The sequence below is a fragment of the Balaenoptera musculus genome, chromosome 16 (genome assembly GCF_009873245.2).
Source record: "Balaenoptera musculus isolate JJ_BM4_2016_0621 chromosome 16, mBalMus1.pri.v3, whole genome shotgun sequence".
Taxonomy (NCBI): Eukaryota; Metazoa; Chordata; class Mammalia; order Artiodactyla; family Balaenopteridae; genus Balaenoptera; species Balaenoptera musculus.
Window position 1 is genome coordinate 8295320 of NC_045800.1, and position 17902 is coordinate 8313221.

Consider the following 17902-nt stretch of genomic DNA (forward strand, 5'->3'; position numbering starts at 1 on the left):
ATAGAGCTGCAATGAACATTGTGGTACATGACTCTTTTTGAACTATGGTTTTCTCAGGGTATATGCCCAGTAGTGGGATTGCTGGGTCGTATGGTAGTTCTATTTTTAGTGTCTTAAGGAACCTCCATACTGTTCTCCATAGTGGCTGTATCAATTTACATTCCCACCAACAGTGCAAGAGGGTTCCCTTTCCTCCACACCCTCTCCAGCATTTATTGTTTCTAGATTTTTTGATGATGGCCATTCTGACCGGTGTGAGATGATATCTCATTGTAGTTTTGATTTGCATTTCTCTAATGATTAATGATGTTGAGCATTCTTTCATGTGTCTGTTGGCAATCTGTATATCTTCTTTGGAGAAATATCTATTTAGGTCTTTTGCCCATTTTTGGATTGGGTTGTTCGTTTTTTTGTTATTGAGTTGCATGAGCTGCTTGTAAATCTTGGAGATTAACCCTTTGTCAGTTGCTTCATTTGCAAATATTTTCTCCCATTCTGATGGTTGTCTTTTGGTCTTGTTTATGGTTTCCTTTGCTGTGCAAAAGCTTTTAAGTTTTATTAGGTCCCATTTGTTTATTTGTGTTCTTATTTCCATTTCTCTAGGAGCTGGGTCAAAAAGAATCTGGCTGTGATGTATGTCATAGAGTGTTCTATGTTTTCCTCTAAGAGTTTGATAGTGTCTGGCCTTACACTTAGGTCTTTAATCCATTTTGAGTTTATTTTTGTGCATGGTGTCAGGGAGTGTTCTAATTTCATACTTTTACATGTATCTGTCCAATTTTCCCAGCGCCACTTATTGAAGAGGCTGTCTTTTCTCCACTGTATATGCTTGCCTCCTTTATCAAAGATAAGGTGACCATATGTGCGTGGGTTTATCTCTGGGCTTTCTATCCTGTTCCATTGATCTATATTTCTGTTTTTGTGCCAGTACCAAACTGTCTTGATTACTGTAGCTTTGTAATATAGTCTGAAGTCAGGGAGCCTGATTCCCCCAGCTCCATTTTTCGTTCTCAAGATTGCTTTGGCTATTCGGGGTCTTTTGTGTTTCCATACAAATTGTGAGATTTTTTGTTCTAGTTCTGTGAAAAATGCCAGTGGTAGTTTGATAGAGATTGCATTGAATCTGTAGATTGCTTTGGGTAGTAGAGTCATTTTCACAATGTTGATTCTTCCAATCCAAGAACATGGTATATCTCTCCATCTATTTGTATCATCTTTAAGTTCTTTCATCAGTGTCTTATAATTTTCTGCATACAGGTCTTTTGTCTCCTTAGGTAGGTTTATTCCTAGATATTTTATTCTTTTTGTTGCAGTGGTAAACGGGAGTGTTTTCTTAATTTCACTTTCAGATTCTTCGTCATTAGTGTATAGAAATGCAAGAGATTTCTGTGCATTAATTTTGTATCCTGCTACTTTACCAAATTCATTGATTAGCTCTAGTAGTTTTCTGGTAGCATCTTTAGGACTCTCTATGTATAGTATCATGTCATCTGCAAACAGTGACAGCTTCACTTCTTCTTTTCCGATTTGGATTCCTTTTATTTCTTTGTCTTCTCTGATTGCTGTGGCTAACACTTCCAAAACTATGTTGAATAATAGTGGTGAGAGTGGGCAACCTTGTCTTGTTCCTGATCTTAGTGGAAATGGTTTCAGTTTTTCACCATTGAGGACAATGTTGGCTGTGGGTTTGTCATATATGGCCTTTATTATGTTGAGGAAAGTTCCCTCTATGCCTACTTTCTGCAGGGCTTTTATCATAAATAGGTGTTGAATTTTGTCGAAAGCTTTCTCTGCATCTATTGATATGATCATATGGTTTTTCTCCTTCAATTTGTTAATATGGTGTATCACGTTGATTGATTGGCGTATATTGAAGAATCCTTGCATTCCTGGGATAAACCCCACTTGATCATGGTGTATGATCCTTTTAATGTGCTGTTGGATTCTGTTTGCTAGTATTTTGTTGAGGATTTTTGCATCTATGTTCATCAGTGATATTGGCCTGTAGTTTTCTTTCTTTGTGACATCTTTGTCTGGTTTTGGTATCAGGGTGATGGTGGCCTCGTAGAAGGAGTTTGGGAGTGTTCCTCCCTCTGCAATATTTTGGAAGAGTTTGAGAAGGATAGGTGTTAGCTCTTCTCTAAATGTTTGATAGAATTCACCTGTGAAGCCATCTGGTCCTGGGCTTTTGTTTGTTGGAAGGTTTTTAATCACAGTTTCAATTTCAGTGCTTGTGATTGGTCTGTTCATATTTTCTATTTCTTCCTGGTTCAGTCTCGGCAGGTTGTGCGTTTCTAAGAATCTGTCCATTTCTTCCAGGTTGTCCATTTTATTGGCATAGAGTTGCTTGTAGTAATCTCTCATGATCTTTTGTATTTCTTCAGTGTCAGTTGTTACTTCTCCGTTTTCATTTCTAATTCTATTGACTTGAGTCTTCTCCCTTTTTCTCTTGATGAGTCTGGCTAATGGTTTATCAATTTTGTTTATCTTCTCAAAGAACCAGCTTTTAGTTTCATTGATTTTTGCTATTGTTTCCTTCATTTCTTCCAACTCTTTTAAATTGTTTCTTTGGGCATTTAAATCTTAATTTCTAAATAATATGCGCATATTGATATGTATTGGTTTCTATAAATTTGGGACTTTATCTTTTGAATTCTTATTATGGAAGATGAGAATTTCAGCTCATTTTTAAAATCACTCCTTTACCCCTCTTTAATCTTTCTAATAAAATCGTATCTCAGATTTTGGATAAATTTACATTTGAGGTTTTCATTGTTATGACTATAAATATTGCTTAGTATTGAGCCAAGAATTATTGTAGTTTTGAGCCAAGAAATAATTTCTTTTATATAATTTCTTGACAACCTTTTGTTTTCCTGGAACTGCTCATGTTTTTAAAAACATCTCCCCACACCCTGCAATAGTCTGGGTCTGTAAAATACCCTTCAATATAACTTTCTATAAGGTCAGATCTGTTCAATGATGTTTAGTCTGACTTTTGCTTTTTTATGTTTCTGTAGACATTCTTTCGGGAGCCCTTTGACCTGCTGTATTCTGAATAGGTTGCTTTCTGGGTCTTTTACATCACTAGTATCTCGGGACTTCTTCACCATCATTCTGAGAAGTCCCTCCTATGTCGGAACCCTTGATTTCTGGATCTGATATCTTCCTCTTTTTGGTGTTCTGCCTCATTTTTGTGGAGCACATCCTACAGTAGCAGACATTTTACTGGTATCATTTTTGGCACTCTGGTGTAATTTGGTGACATCTCTGGGGCTGGTACCTCCTCTTTCATTTAATTCTCCCAGATGCTTGCTTTATAAATTTATAATTGATTTTGCAGAGGTGGCTGTCATTTCCCAAAGAGTCAACTTCAGGAAGGGCTCTTCAATCTCCTGAAACCTTATTACTTTTAATTGACTGTCTGGGGTGCTCAAGAAGAACTGAGATTGACAGCAGAAGCAAAATATCCAGACTGGCAAAAACAGGAACTGTAAATTGAATGTCAGATACCAGTCAGTAGACTTTGGCCGAATGACATGAGGACAGCTGCTCCAAGCTTTCATGATCCTGTAGGGATAAACATCCTGGGCTGTGTGGCAGCTCTTTCTTGTCTGCTTAGCCCATAAGCTGGCGTTCTTAAGCTCTGCATGATTGACGTTTTGGGACGGGCAGCTCTTTGTGACACAGGTGTTGCTGTCCTGTGCATTGTAGAATGTGTAGCAGCACCCCTGGCTTCCATCTGTTAGTTGCCAGTTGCACACACCTCCCCCAGTTGTGACAGCCAAAAATGACTGCAAACGTTGCCAAATATCCCTTGGAGGGGGGCAACATGGACTCCTATTAAGAACTTTAGACAGTGGGCCTCCTCTTTTTTCAGATTTTATAACTCTATTCTGGATATTTGAGGTTATAGAAAATGTGACACCGATTAACCGGAATAGTATTGCAATTCCCTGGAATTTTGTACAGTGTGAAATAATTCTTAAAACACCCATATTTCCATGATTTACCAAATATTCATTGTTTTAGGTGTACTGATAACTAGCATTTACTGAGTGTTCAATTCTTTTTGAGCCCATGCTACTAACTAAGTGCCAGGCCCTGTTGAAAGCAGTCAGCGCCCTGTCACTTGAACAGATGGGGTCACTGAGGCACAGAAGAGCATTTAGGCAAATTGCCTGAATTAATGCAGTATGAAAGTTGCAGAACTGGGATTCACACCCAGATAGGACTTCAGAGCACAAGCTCTGAATCAACACACTGTGCAGTGGGTGATTTTGAGATGCCAAGGCCAAGACACAAGCACCATGAGGGGACTTCAGTCCATCTGCCTGTTCTGAGCTCCAGAAAAGCAGGACTGCCCGTGTTGTCTACCTTTGTATTTCTATTGCCAGGACCACTACTTGGCATATAGCAAAGACAAGGTGAAGGTTAATTTTAATAAATTAAGCTATTGTAAGCACCAGTCTCATGGGCAGTTTATGAGAAAAGAGGAACCACAACAAAAACGGAGTGTGTATTATGGTTTCTTGAAAGAAGATGAATTGTGATATTGTAGGTCGTTAATAGGTTTCAGGTCTCCTCCATTGCGGGGATAAGTGCCTTAGATGAAGAAAGGGAGCAATTGTGTAATTACAGCCTTCAGGCTGGGATGGTGATCTCCCTGTTGACTGGTAATGTTGGGAGATGAGAGGTTATACTTAAGAGTCGTCATCACTTTAACAAAATGCACTGAAGCACAAGTAGGACCATTAACACACACTTGCAAAATTTAGCTTTTCTTTGATGGCTCTAGAAGGTAGAACCTTGCAGCACCTCTAGGTCCTTATTGCAGACACCCTGTGTACCATCAGACATGGAGGTGCTGGTTCACTGAGAGCTTGGGTCTCCGGAGAATGTAGACTAACAGTTTTTAAATTCACCTTCATTTGAGATGGTAGTGCTTTTAGAAGACCAGGATATGTTAGTATTCTGACATTCTCTCAAAGCTGTTTCAAGATTGTTTCAGGAATGGACTGGGAGTGCATATGCTGTGTTGGTCCTGATACAAGGCTTATGTTAGCTGGTGCAGTGATGGATGAGCTCCGCTAATGGGACCCTTAGCCAAGCTGTTCCTCTGCTATAGCTGAGCTCTGAGTTTCCCAACAGTGTTGGCCATTACAAGTAAGAATCTGAGCTGAAAAGTACTCAGAGGTAGGGAAGATAGACTGACCTATCATGCTTATCTCTTGACTGTCACTCAGACTTTTTCTCATCTGATTATGCACTTGTGAAATAACCATAGGAAAATGGGATTCATGCAGAAAAGATCTTAGTAAATTAGAAAGGTTCACCTGGCTCACTTGTCTTTTTTTTTTTTTTTTTAGGTCAGGGCATTGTCTCTTCACATGGTAATAATACAGGGAAAATTCCAGAACAGAAACTTCACGTACCTTGTAAATTCAGATCAAGGGAATCTTTGGTAGTAGTAGTAGCTGACACTCAGACACATCAAATGACTTAAATGCTAATAAATAAATTTTCACTAGATAAACTTAACCTTCAACTCCAAGTTCAAATATCATCTCTGACTTGGGGCTTCCTGTCCGTGGTCTCCGCCAGACCAAGTTAGCTGTGCTAGGCTGGAGTGCTCCCATAGTAGTTTGCTCCTATTACTGAAAGAACACATTCCCTATTGTGTTCTAATTCATCTATTTTCATGTCTTTCTTCCTGCCTGGATCCTGAGATTCTAGGAGGGAATGATTCACCTTTGTACCCCCAGCACCTGGCATGTATAGGCTGGTATGTAGGAGACGGTCTATGTCTGTTGGACGAATGAATAATAGGAGAACTCATTAAATTTCATCTTTGACACTGGGCAAGAGGAGGACTTACCATATTGAAATATTTCCATCTTGTTAATAAGCAACTCCTTTTTATGATTTAGAATAAGGAGTTCAGGGCACAATGACTATTTTTTTTTCCAATTCCTCATTCTCTTCTATTCCTCCCACCCCCCTTCCTTGAAATCTCATAAAAAATTTTGTCTTAATTTTCTTCTGTTCTGGGTCTTTTTGAAGAACACCCATCTCTCTTTTTTTTCTTTTTTAATTGATATATAGTTGATTTACAGTGTTGTGTTAGTTTCAGGTGTACAGCAAAGTTATTCAGATATACATATATACACACACACACATGTATACATGTATATATGTATATTCTTCTTCAGATTCTTTTCCCTTATAGATTATCACAAGATATTGAGCATAGTCTCCTGTGCTATACAGTAGGTACTTGTTAGTTATCTATTTTATATGTAGTAGTGAAGAGCACCCCTCTCTTTCTTTTCAGGCAGGTATTAATGAAAATGATTTTTACGACGGGGCGTGGTGCGCGGGAAGGAACGACCTCCATCAGTGGATTGAAGTGGATGCCAGACGTCTGACCAAGTTCACTGGTGTCATCACTCAAGGGAGGAACTCGCTCTGGCTGTAAGTGTGGCTGGACCTGTGCTTCCTAGACTCTGTGCCTTGAGTCTAAAGTTCTAGAGTTTAGACAGGGTCAGGGAAGTTGCAGAGAGGTATCTGGGGATAGGCAATAGAAAGGAAGAAAGTTGCAATGAAGACAGGAGGCTGGCCTTGCTGTAGACACGCTGGGAAGGTGCATCTGTTGGATCAACACCTTCCCTGATGCTGGAGCAGAGAGAAGGATCCATGGGTTAGGCTGAGGAGACAAAGGTGTTGTCAAACTCAGGCAGGGTAGGCAGGTAGCTGCCATCTTGGATCTGGGGCGAGCTACTGGTGCCCTGACTGGTGGGCTGAACACAGCCTAACGTAGGAACTCTGCACAAGCAGTGAGTGACAGGTAACGGTCTCCACTGTCCTGAGGTAGAAGGGATGACTCGTCCAGATTCTGGGAAGAAAGATGAACTATAAGCAGGTTCCCAAATAAAGAACCACTGGAGGAGGAGGAGAATTGAAGGAGGAGCCAGTCTGGGGCCTGAGAATGAGCTGGAAGAGCCCATCGTTCAGAATTGAGCTTGGGATCAGGGCTGGGTCAGTAATAGTCCCAAGAGAGGTGGGCTGTAGCCCCTTAAAACTCATCTCATGGTGCATATATACAACGGAATATTATTCAGCCTTAAAAAGGAAGGAAATTCTGACACACACTACGACATGGATGAACTTTGAGGACATTATGCTCAGTGCAATAAGCCAGACACAAAAGGACACACACTGTGTGATTCCACTTCCATGAGGTTCCTGGAACAGTTAAAGTCATAGAGACAGAAAGGAGGATGAACGGTATCTGCCAGGGTCTGGCGGAGGGGGATAGGGTGTTATTGTTTAATGGGGACGCAGTCTAGTTGGGGACGATGAAAATTTCTGGAGATGGATGGTGGTGATGGTTATACAACAATGTGAATGTACTTGATGCCTCAGAATTGCACACTTCCAAATGATTAATTTTATGTGTATTTTACTACAATAAACAAAAAAATATATATGTAAACAAAACAAAACCTTTCCACTTCAGCCCAGGGATGGTGGTGGAGACAGAGGCAGGACTATATCTGTGGGGCTGTCCTGTGGCTCAAGCTGTGTAGACAGCAAACATGCAGAGACTGGGGGTTAGGCAAGAATTAGGAGGGGCTGCAGGACCTTGGGTGCTTTCTTAATTTAAACAAGAAATTTTCAATTCCTCTAACATCTGTCTACACTGAGAAGCCAAGAGCACAAATGCCTTATATTTAGACATTTAGGAAACGGACTGTGGACCTAGTTAGCTAAAAGCCCTCCCATTCTGCCCCCCCTCCCCCTGCCCTGTCTATACTGCACACTCAGATCCCATGTCTTGGTCCCTTTCAGGTTTTACTGATTACCACTTGGCAACCATGTAAAGTCTGTCTTTGTTGATTAGATTCATTTTAATGCCTGGAAAGATCAACATTAATAAGTAAACCAGGATAAGAGGAGGGAACCTGGCATCTGTGCTCACATTTAACTGCCTGTCATTGTCACCGTAAAGGGGACTTTCTTACAAAATGACAGTTGTCAGGCAATGACTCATCATCTGTTTTCCTCTGAATCTTTTTTTATTGTAAAGACAATACTGTAACCTCCAACAACATTTAAAAACATTACCCGTGATTCCGCTGTCCTTAAGCAAACATAATTTTTCTACAGATTTGTAATCATAATACATATGCAATTGTTATTTTTAATTTAAAAACATATCCATAACATTTTCATGCTGTTACTCAGAGTTCATAATGATCATTTTTAATAGCCTATAATTTACTCAGCCATGCCTCTATCACCGTCTCAATTTTCTGTTATCACATATTTTACAGGAAAACATTTATATACTTTTTTCTTCCTTTGAATTTCTTCCTTCAAGTAAATTTCCAGAGCAGGGATAATTTGTACATTTTGACAACATTTGGTTATGTATTTGTGCTACTCACATTTTATTCACTTTACTTTTCAGTAGCACTTATGTGTGTGTTCACATATGCTGATTTTTGCTCTGTGGTGTGTGTTTTGCTCTAATCAGCAGCTTATTACCATAACAGTTGTTTTCACTGTGTAGATTCTGAAAGGCAAGAATTTTAGAAGAAACAAAGTTGAATTGCTCAAGGAGAATAGAAACTTGGAAAGAAAGACTGATTTGAGGTCATCCGTAGGGATGAGAGCAGGGATTTTACCTTAATGCTTCATATTAACCTGTCTCATCAGTATCATGAGAGAAGCAGTAGTTGGGTTATTACTGGATTACAAAGAAAGAGCAGGGTAGGAGTACTGCTTACATTCTATTTCAGCTGGAAACACAAGAGGGTTTGGGGTGAATAAGAAATTGCAGTAGAACAATATCTTTCTTTGACTAAGCCCGGGACAGGAACATCTAAGAGGGAGGCAAGGGATAGAATTGCTTTTAAGAGTCAGTTTTTTTAATGTATAAATGTATTTCAGGTCAAGGACAATGAAGTGAAATCTGATGAGTTTCAGTTTATCTTACCTCCTGGAATAGGACTCTGTACTAAGGAGTGAGGAGGAAACAGTCAAGGGTACATTTTTATATCTTGAGCCCCATGCCCCGGAGGCGCTGGAGGTACTGTGACCGGAAAACTTGCCAACAACAGAAATCACCAAATAGCAATAGTAAGGAAGACAGTAGCTGTCCTTCTTTCTCTCTCCCAGGGCCTCTATCCCCGTGCTGTTCCCAGTACAGCCATCTACGGTACCGCTTTTAATATTCCTATTTATTGGTTTCCATATTTCTCCCCACTAGTCTGTGAGAACTTGATAGAGGCAATGCCTTGATAGTCTGTGTCTCTGGGACCTGGCCCAGTACCAGGCATCTAATAGAGGCTCAATCAGTGATTCTTTAATGAATGAATATTGTAAGGAAGTAAGTAGCAAATTGGCAAAGAGTCATTCACACCGAATGGTAATGAGTTAATTAATTATGAGTGTAAATAACTGAGAGCAGGCTTAAATTGTAAGGGGGAGAGGGGAGGGGACGTGCAAAGAGTAGACTGAGAAGTGATAAGGATTTTTAATTATTTTATCATTTATTTATTATTTATTTTTGGCTGTGTTGGGTCTTCGTTTCTGTGCGAGGGCTTTCTCTAGTTGTGGCAAGTGGGGACCACTCTTCATCGCGGTGTGCGGGCCTCTCACTATCGCGGCCTCTCTTGTTGCGGAGCACAGGCTCCAGACGCGCAGGCTCAGCAATTGTGGCTCACGGGCCTAGTTGCTCCGCGGCATGTGTGATCTTCCCGGACCAGGGCTCGAACCCGTGTCCCCTGCATTGGCAGGCAGATTCTCAACCACTGCACCACCAGGGAAGCCCGTGATAAGGATTTTTAGAGGTGGAGGCACCTCAAACAATGTGGCTTTGGGATAATGTCGTGTCTGACTCTTTCTGGTTTTGAGATTTCTCTTCGTTGAACCTCAGTATGCTCTTCTCTAAAATGGGTCAACTACTGTCTAACTCGTAAAGACGTGGTGAAAGTTAAATGGAATTATGTTACGATGTTTTAAAATTACCCAGCACTTAATAAGTGCTCAATAAATGGCACTTTCTTCCCTCTGCACCTAGAGGGAACAGTAGTTTTCAAGCTTTATTTTTAGCCACAGACCTTCCTTCATATAAAGTCTTTCCTGGAAACATTTAGAAAATACAGACAGATGAGGCTGCTTCGTGTGAATCTGGTGGTGGGGAGAGCATTGCCTGCCTGGCCCTCCCCTTGACCCCTCACAGGACCACCCCTGGAGGATGCATTATGAAAGTATCACTGTGTAACAAGCATACTAAACAGCTTGAGGGTGCCTCTCTGCAAGGTACAATCCTGCCAGCTACTCCAAGTGAGGACTGCTTCTTCCTGAATCCTGCAGGGTAACAGGCAGATGTAGAATTCAACCCAAGACAAGCGATGGCAGAGTTGGAATTAGAGTTTCATTTTTTCTAGTTAAATGAGCAGAACATACCATAATCTCAGAGTGCTGCAATTTGTTTGGTGATGTTTTAGAAATGGAAGGGAAATGGGGTGATGGCTCCTGGGGGTTGGCCAAATGGATGTTGCTGTTTCTAAGTAACGTCTATCTGGTTGTTAGAATATAGGAGCACTTTGGAGTTACAGTATATATTTCAGAGCACTCTGAATATATTTCATTTATAAAACTTCTGTGGTTGGTATTTTAAAATGAACATCCATCATCTTATTTGTTCCTGACATCCTCTTTATGTTTTTATGAATTCACCCATCTGTTTATTGAGCCCTCTGAACTAAGCACTCTGTATAAGAAGTGGCCTGCCTGCAGGGAGCTCTCAGTCTGGAAGAATCCAGTATGTTGACAGGCCAACTAGAATCGGCACTGTACACGTCATGGGATGGGGAGAGGAGGTCTGTTATCAGACCTGTGATACAGATGTGAAAGGTGATACGGCAGGTCGTGACACTTAGCCATGGTCCGGGACGAGTTCCTAACCAAGTTGATGAAAAACTTTATGATTCTCATTGTAATAATTTTCAAATAATTCATACTATTTGAAAGTAATAAAACATAATTATTTTCATGATATTGAATAATTTGTATTTTTCACCAATATAAACGATCCTTCCCCACTACATTGCAATTTAGAGAAATGTTAATATACTAGTAAAAGCCAATCTTTTGTTTTCCTGATTTCAGGAAGTATATTAGATCTATGAGTGTTGCAGTTATAACCAATGTGATGATTGAAAAGTTAATTATTCTGTCTGAGGTGGATAGATGCTTCTAATGACTTGGGCAAAATACAGGCAATTTAAAATAACCAAATGTTTTAAACTTTATTTAATAAACAAGACAATTCTCATCCTCTCTTGAGAGTCTGTACATGTGTCCTTAAGGAGAAACAGCAGTTTGATTGATGGGTTTGTAAGGTGCGGGCTGGGGAAGGTTTGCCTGGCTGGCTGAAGTTTTTAGAAGCAGTTTGGCTAATTAGAGCAGGATGAATGGCGTGTGCTGTGAGCCAGCCTGGTGGCTGAGGACACAAAGATGGTAGAAAAGACAGTCCCAGCCTGAAGAAGCTTGCTTTCTGTTTGTCGGTGCGAAGTCTTAGCCGAGATTCTTCATGTGGGCTTCCCCTTTGAGAATCCTGATGGTGAAGCAAAGGAGGAGATGGGGTACCCAAACCAGACGAAGACAAGGTCAAGGAAAGGCCTATTTGCTGCTCTTTTTCCTGGAGACAGCTGTATTCATAGGAGGGGCAGGTGGCCGATGGGGCAGGTCCCTAAGGGGCATGGGTGGCGCTGACACGGGTGCAGGGGTTCACCTGGAAGGAGGAGGGTCTCCTGGTCCCGAGATAGAAAAGTCAGGGAGCAAGTGCTGAGATGGATTCAGAGCCTTCACACCAGAGGGTTTTCTATTCTTGGTGGCGTAGGAGGCAGGTCCTCTGCAGACGGTGAGTGAGGCAGATTTAGGGGTTGGAAACTTAAGAAGGCCAGGGAGATTCCCTGTCCCTTTGTAGAAGGGACTGGGCTGGTCCCCCGAGCTCATGGAATAAAATTGTAATGGTCCCATTTGCCACCGTTGGCACTTTCTCCCCTGTGGGGGGCGGTGGAGAGTTGGTGGCAGTGCAGCTGGAGGAGGTCCAGGGACAAGGGCATTGCGGGACCTGTTAGGACACGGCGTGTTAAGGGTGAAGGGTTGTGAGGTTGAGATCCAGGCCTGGTCAGGAAGGAGTCAAAGCCAGAGAGCTGATTCCCTAGAAACTAAGGTCAAGTTCACAGAGGCCCTGGGGAAGATGAAGCTTCAGGAAAGGTAGAAACTGGCAAGGGGAGGACACTGGCCACCTGGGGACTCCCCAGGGGCCGTCGAGGTGATGACTGGGGTCAGGGAGGTGTGTGTGGAGGGCCGGAGCGGAGCAGATGTCTGGGTACCTTGAGGTTGCAGGCTTGGCTGTTCAGTGCTGTCCCTGTTGGGAGAATCTCCAAGACGCGCTGGACCCTCGCTCAGGAGGCGGGATGAGGAGGCGGCTGAAGAGATGGTGGGGTCTGTGTGAGAAGGAAAATGAAGAGGCAGAGGCAAATCAGAAGCGGCTGAGAATGTTGGTCCAGAGACCAGGCATGGAGATGGAACCTTCCCAGTACCTTCCTGGCCTGGGGTTCCGCCCAGTGGCTGGACCTCTGGTTTCCACAGTGAGAAGTGTCCACCCGGTCCCTCCCTTTCTCGTCAACTCCATCTGGTTTTCCACTCCCTGGGGACTGATCCTTGGCAGTCTGGGCCCCAACCCCGCAGCGGCGTGCCAGGGCGCAGAGGGAAGGGGTGCCGGGCTGGGCCAGGAGTGTGGAGGACGCCCGGCAGCCCCCCGGGAGCAGGGCTCAAAGGGAGGCTGCTGGTGCTTCATAAATCATCTACTCATCTTCTCGGGAGAGAATGTGCGTGTGTTTTCAGCACGTGTCCTGCTGCGTCTCCCCCGTTATTGGCAAAATGAAATGTTTGGCACCTGTGGAGGGCGGGGGAGACAGAAGTTTCCAAACTCCTTTCTAACCTCTATGAAAACTGTCAGTTTTTGAACTGCTGAGTTTGGCTAAAATGGAGGGGTTTCAATGAAAACATCTCCAAGTTCAAGTAGAAGGCCAGGCACACAGTCATTTCTTCACTTTGTGTTGTTTCCCCAATGCAGGCATAGTTATTTGAAATTGAATAAAGCTCTCCCTTGTGGCTGTATGGCTCATACTTGGTTTTTTGGGTGCCAGTGACTAAGGAATAACTTCTCAGAAGGTAAAATCTCTGGAAAGGAAACAACGCTAGAACTCCTTCGTGGAGATAAAGCTTCCACCCGGGTTTATTCCAGGGTCCTTGTCCCCTGGCTCTGACTCCCCAGGAAACCCTCCGGAAGGTTGTTGGGTGCACTCACCCTTCTTCTCTTCTGTTCCCTCTCCAGCTTGGCTCACATAATGCTCGCACGCCTGCACCCACAGGGCCTGTGTGGACTGGCTCCCACTGCCGTTTGACCTCCTTCCCTTTGTTCGTTCAGTCCGAGCCCAGGAGCCTTCTCTTTGTTCTGCAGATAAGCAAGCGTGCTCCTGCCTCAGGGCCTTTGCATCTGCCATTTCCTCTGCCTGAAGGCGCAACCCTCCCTGCATTCAGAGGCTTTCTCTGACCAGCCTTCTGAAGCCCTCTCTCAGTCTCTCTGTGTTCTCACCTGGCCCTGTTTAACTCCCTGGTTATTTGTTTGTACTTGCACTGATGTCACTCCCAGGGAGCAGGCCGGGCCTGGCTCTGGTTTGCCACTGAATCCTCGGTGTTAGATCAGTGCGCTGCACGGGGAAGGTCTCCATGATTCCCATCCCCACCCCCTGCTCCATCATTCAGAACGGCTCAGATCATGTCCTGATACTGTCCTCTCCTGAGGCTGGACGGCCCCTGCCCCCATCCCAGTGTCTGCCCACCATAGGGGGCTCTTTAGTGCATAACCACCGGGAGAAAAGAAGCCACATCCTGGGGGAACGCAGCTCTCGTATTCCTTTGGTGTCCCTCCTGTTCAGATGTCCAGGTCCTCACCTGGTATAGCCGAGCGGATCAGAGTGCAGATTCCAGAGTGAGACTGGGATTCCAGACTCCCTGGTTGCATGGCCTTGGGTGTGTTTCTGAGCTTTTCTGTGCCTTTGCTTCTTCATCTATAAGATGGAGATGATAATAGTGCCTGGATTGCTGTGGGGATTAAATGAGTTACTACACATCAGGCAGTTAAGAGAGTCCTTGGCACGTGGTGAGTACCCTACAAGTGTCTGTCATTCCTGCTGTTTTCTTAAGATTCCTTCCCTTCTTTGGTGGAGGGTACTGCTCACGTGTTAACTCCCCTCTCCCCCGTCCCTCTCCCCTCTCTCCAGCCAGCGCTGTTGGAGCGCTCAGACCACGGTCTCTCCCCAACGGCCCTCGCTCCCTCTGCGTGGTCTTAGAGATGTTAAGAGATGTTAACAGGAGGCCTGCGTAGGTGGGTGGTCGGGGTGGTCTCCTCACTCTTCCAAGCCTCGGTTTCCTGGTTGGTGAAAAGAGCTTGTTTTGAGCGTTCAGTGAGACGCAGATGGAAAACCCTGACACCTTCTGGACCCAGCAGATGCTCAATGAACCGTGGCTGCTGTTATTTACAAAGTGGCTTCATCTCACCCCTCCCGTCTGCGAGCCCCCAAGCCCCCAGCTGTCCAGAGTTGAACCCCCAGAGCCCCCAGTCGCCCACCAGGAAAGACTTCAGAACTGAATCAGTCACATTGCGGCTGATAAGTAGAGCCTGACATTTTGTGCAAATCTTCCTGTGACACATCTGTATTTTGTTGGATACTTTTGGTCAGCAGGAAATTCCTTTAAATAAAACGCCTAGACTCGAGCTGCTGAGGTTCTGTGTTACCTCATGTGGTGTCTCAGTGACTCTGCCTGCAAGGTCCCTTTCTTGTCCCCATTGTGTGGATGAGGAAACTGAGGCTTGGAGAGCTTGTGAAAATGCTTGTCCTCTCTGCTCCCTCCTTCTCCCACTACCACTCTCGGTCTTCACCAGGCCTCAAGCCCCGTGAGTAGGCTCGTTTGTACTTCATCTGAGCACTTCCTCAGGGACATTGCATGGCTGCCCCTGGGCTGACCTACCTGTCAGACACAACAGGCATGATGCCTGGGGCCTTGTGACCTTTAGGGGCCCAGGAAAGTGTCGAACTTCTTTTATAATCTGGAGAAAGTAAATGAACTTCTAGGTCGAGGAAAATATATAACGTTAATATATTCATCTTTATACCAATGCAGTCATAAAATATGATTAAAAACAATTTAATTTTTAATGGAGGAAGGGGCCTCTTCTTCATGTTGAGGTCCTAGTCCCAAGAACCTGTGAATATGTTAGGTTTTGTAGCAAAGGGGGCTCAAGGTTGCAGATGGAGTTAAGGTTGCTAATGAGCTGATCTTCAAACAGAAAGATGACCCTGGATTATCCGGGTGGGCCCGATGTACTCACAAGGGTCCTTAAAAGTGGAGAAGGGAGGAGAAGAGAGAACCAGAGAGCTGGCAGTGTGAGAAGAACCCCGCTGTTGCTGGCTTTGAAGATGGAGAAAGGGGCCACAAGCTGGGAATGTGGGCGCCTCCGGAAGCTGGAAAAGGCAGGGAAACAGATTCTCCCCTAGGGTTTCCAGAAGAAACACAGCCCTGCTGACACCTTGATTTCAGGACTTCTGACCTCCAGAATCATAAGCTAATAAATTTGTGCTGTTTAAACCACTCAGTTTGCAGTAATTTTACAGCAGCTATAGAAAACTAATAGAGGCAAAAGTACCCACAGCCCACAAAAGCCCTCACATGCCTTGGAAGCCCCCCTCCCCTCTCTGGTGCAAGCCCCCCCTCCCCTCTCTGGTGCAAGCCCCCCCTCCCCTCTCTGGTCCAAGCCCCCCCTCCCCTCTCTGGTGCAAGCCCCCCTCCCCTCTCTGGTGCAAGCCCCCCCTCCCCTCTCTGGTCCAAGCCCCCCCTCCCCTCTCTGGTGCAAGCCCCCCCTCCCCTCTCTGGTGCAAGCCCCCCCTCCCCTCTCTGGTGCAAGCCCCCCTTCCCCTCTCTGGTGCAAGCCCCCGCTCCCCTCTCTGGTGCAAGCCCCCCCTCCCCTCTCTGGTGCAAGCCCCCCCTCCCCTCTCTGGTGCAAGCCCCCCCTCCCCTCTCTGGTGCAAGCCCCCCCTCCCCTCTCTGGTCCAAGCCCCCCCTCCCCTCTCTGGTGCAAGCCCCCCTCCCCTCTCTGGTGCAAGCCCCCCCTCCCCTCTCTGGTGCAAGCCCCCCCTCCCCTCTCTGGTGCAAGCCCCCCCTCCCCTCTCTGGTGCAAGCCCCCGGTGGAGACATCCAGCTGTGGACCGTCATGCTGCACGCACAATATCACTGAACAGAAGCAGGGCCAATTCTCTCCTCTGCATTCTTTAGGATTCCTGTGAGCCATTTCTTTGGTTCCTTTCTTCCTGCTCTTTCAAGCGTCTCTTTCAGATTTGGAGGACTTTAAATACTTTTTTTTTTTTTCTTTTAGTTCTCTGCAGTGGGGCTTCTTAACTAGGAACTGCCTCCCCCTTTACCCAGATTTATTGGACTTGGCCCCCAAAGTGGCATTTCCCCCCTCTTTCCCTGGTAGACAATTTGTACTGGAGGTAATGGAAAATAGACAATATTTCTAAGTTTATAACATTCCCTCCTATGGTCTGAATTCTCAAATAGCCATGGTAACCAGTCCAAAGTGAAAAATCCAATAAATCAGTGGGTTGGTTTTTCAGTGTCTAAGATTTGTCTGCACTGAGAATGTGGCAGAACCATTTAACCGTGTGATTGTGGTTCCAGCAGACAGAGGTGGGAGAGAGGGAGAGAACCAGAGTCAGTATCACTTAACATTCTTGAGTGTCAGGCATGGCCATGCTTATTGTCGGGCAAAGATAAACCTTTTTTCCCCCCAAATGTTTCTAGAAGCCACAAAAGTTAGACTCTGTGGAGTAGTGGTCTTGCCCAGAGTTATCACTCAGCCCCAGCCAGGATTTGAGGCTGCTGAGCTCTGTCAAGGAGGTGATGGACCGGAAGAGAAAGCTGCCAGCTTCCAACAGAAAATTGGCATAAAAACTAGGAGAGATTGTTGGACTCTTGTTTCTCTGGCTGAAAAGGGATTTAATAGTGCTTTCCCAACTTGTATGAGAAAGTGGACAACACCCAGGGCTATTCACAACAGAGGCTGTGGGTTATTGGCGACCTTTTAGCTGATGAATGCTCGTTTGCTGCATCAGATGATATGTGCTGAGGCTGATGGTGGTTGTTTTTGAGGATTTGAGGAGATTCTATCTCTTGCGAGGTGGAGGGAGAGAAGAATCTGACAAGCAAGACTAATTGCCGTGAAACTCCAGTGTGAGAGACCCCCAGTGGGCACTGTCAGATCTTACCGTACATCCATTCGAAATGAGTTCTTTGACTGTGATTTGAGCTACTCATGCTTTTCCCAATTATTCTCTTTCTTATCACTTTGCTTAGAGGACCTTTTGATGTACAAAAATTTTGAATTTTTATATGGTTACCATAATCAATCTCCTAAGGTTTATATCATGCTTAGAAAGACCTTGTCCCTTCTGAAGGTATAAGTAATTTTCCCCATACTTTCTTCCAGTATTTTTATGATTTCAAATTTTACATTGACATTTTAAACCATATGGAATGTATTTTGATGTAGGGTATATGTAATAGATCAAACTCTTTTTACCCTCAAATGGTCATTAGGATGTCCCAACATTATTTATTTTCCATATTATCTCCAACTGCTGTGGTCTGAATGTCTGTGTCCTCCCAAAATTTACATGTTAAATTCTAATGCCTGATGTGATGGTATTTATAGGTGGAGCATTTGGGAGATGACTAGGTCATGAGGGTGGAACCCTCA

General features: G+C 44.3%; 1 protein-coding gene across 3 annotated transcripts in view; it reads left to right on the forward strand.

The window, feature by feature from the left end:
• CPXM2 (carboxypeptidase X, M14 family member 2) overlaps nt 1–17902 on the forward strand; it is a 129538-nt gene that overhangs the window by 48770 nt on the left and 62866 nt on the right. For 2 of the 3 annotated variants that reach the window (XM_036828843.1, XM_036828841.1), the window contains exon 4: nt 6335–6474. In XM_036828843.1, the coding sequence (XP_036684738.1) occupies nt 6335–6474 (140 nt within the window). The remainder of the gene's footprint in view (nt 1–6334; nt 6475–17902) is intronic. The other variant, XM_036828842.1, reaches the window with a different exon arrangement.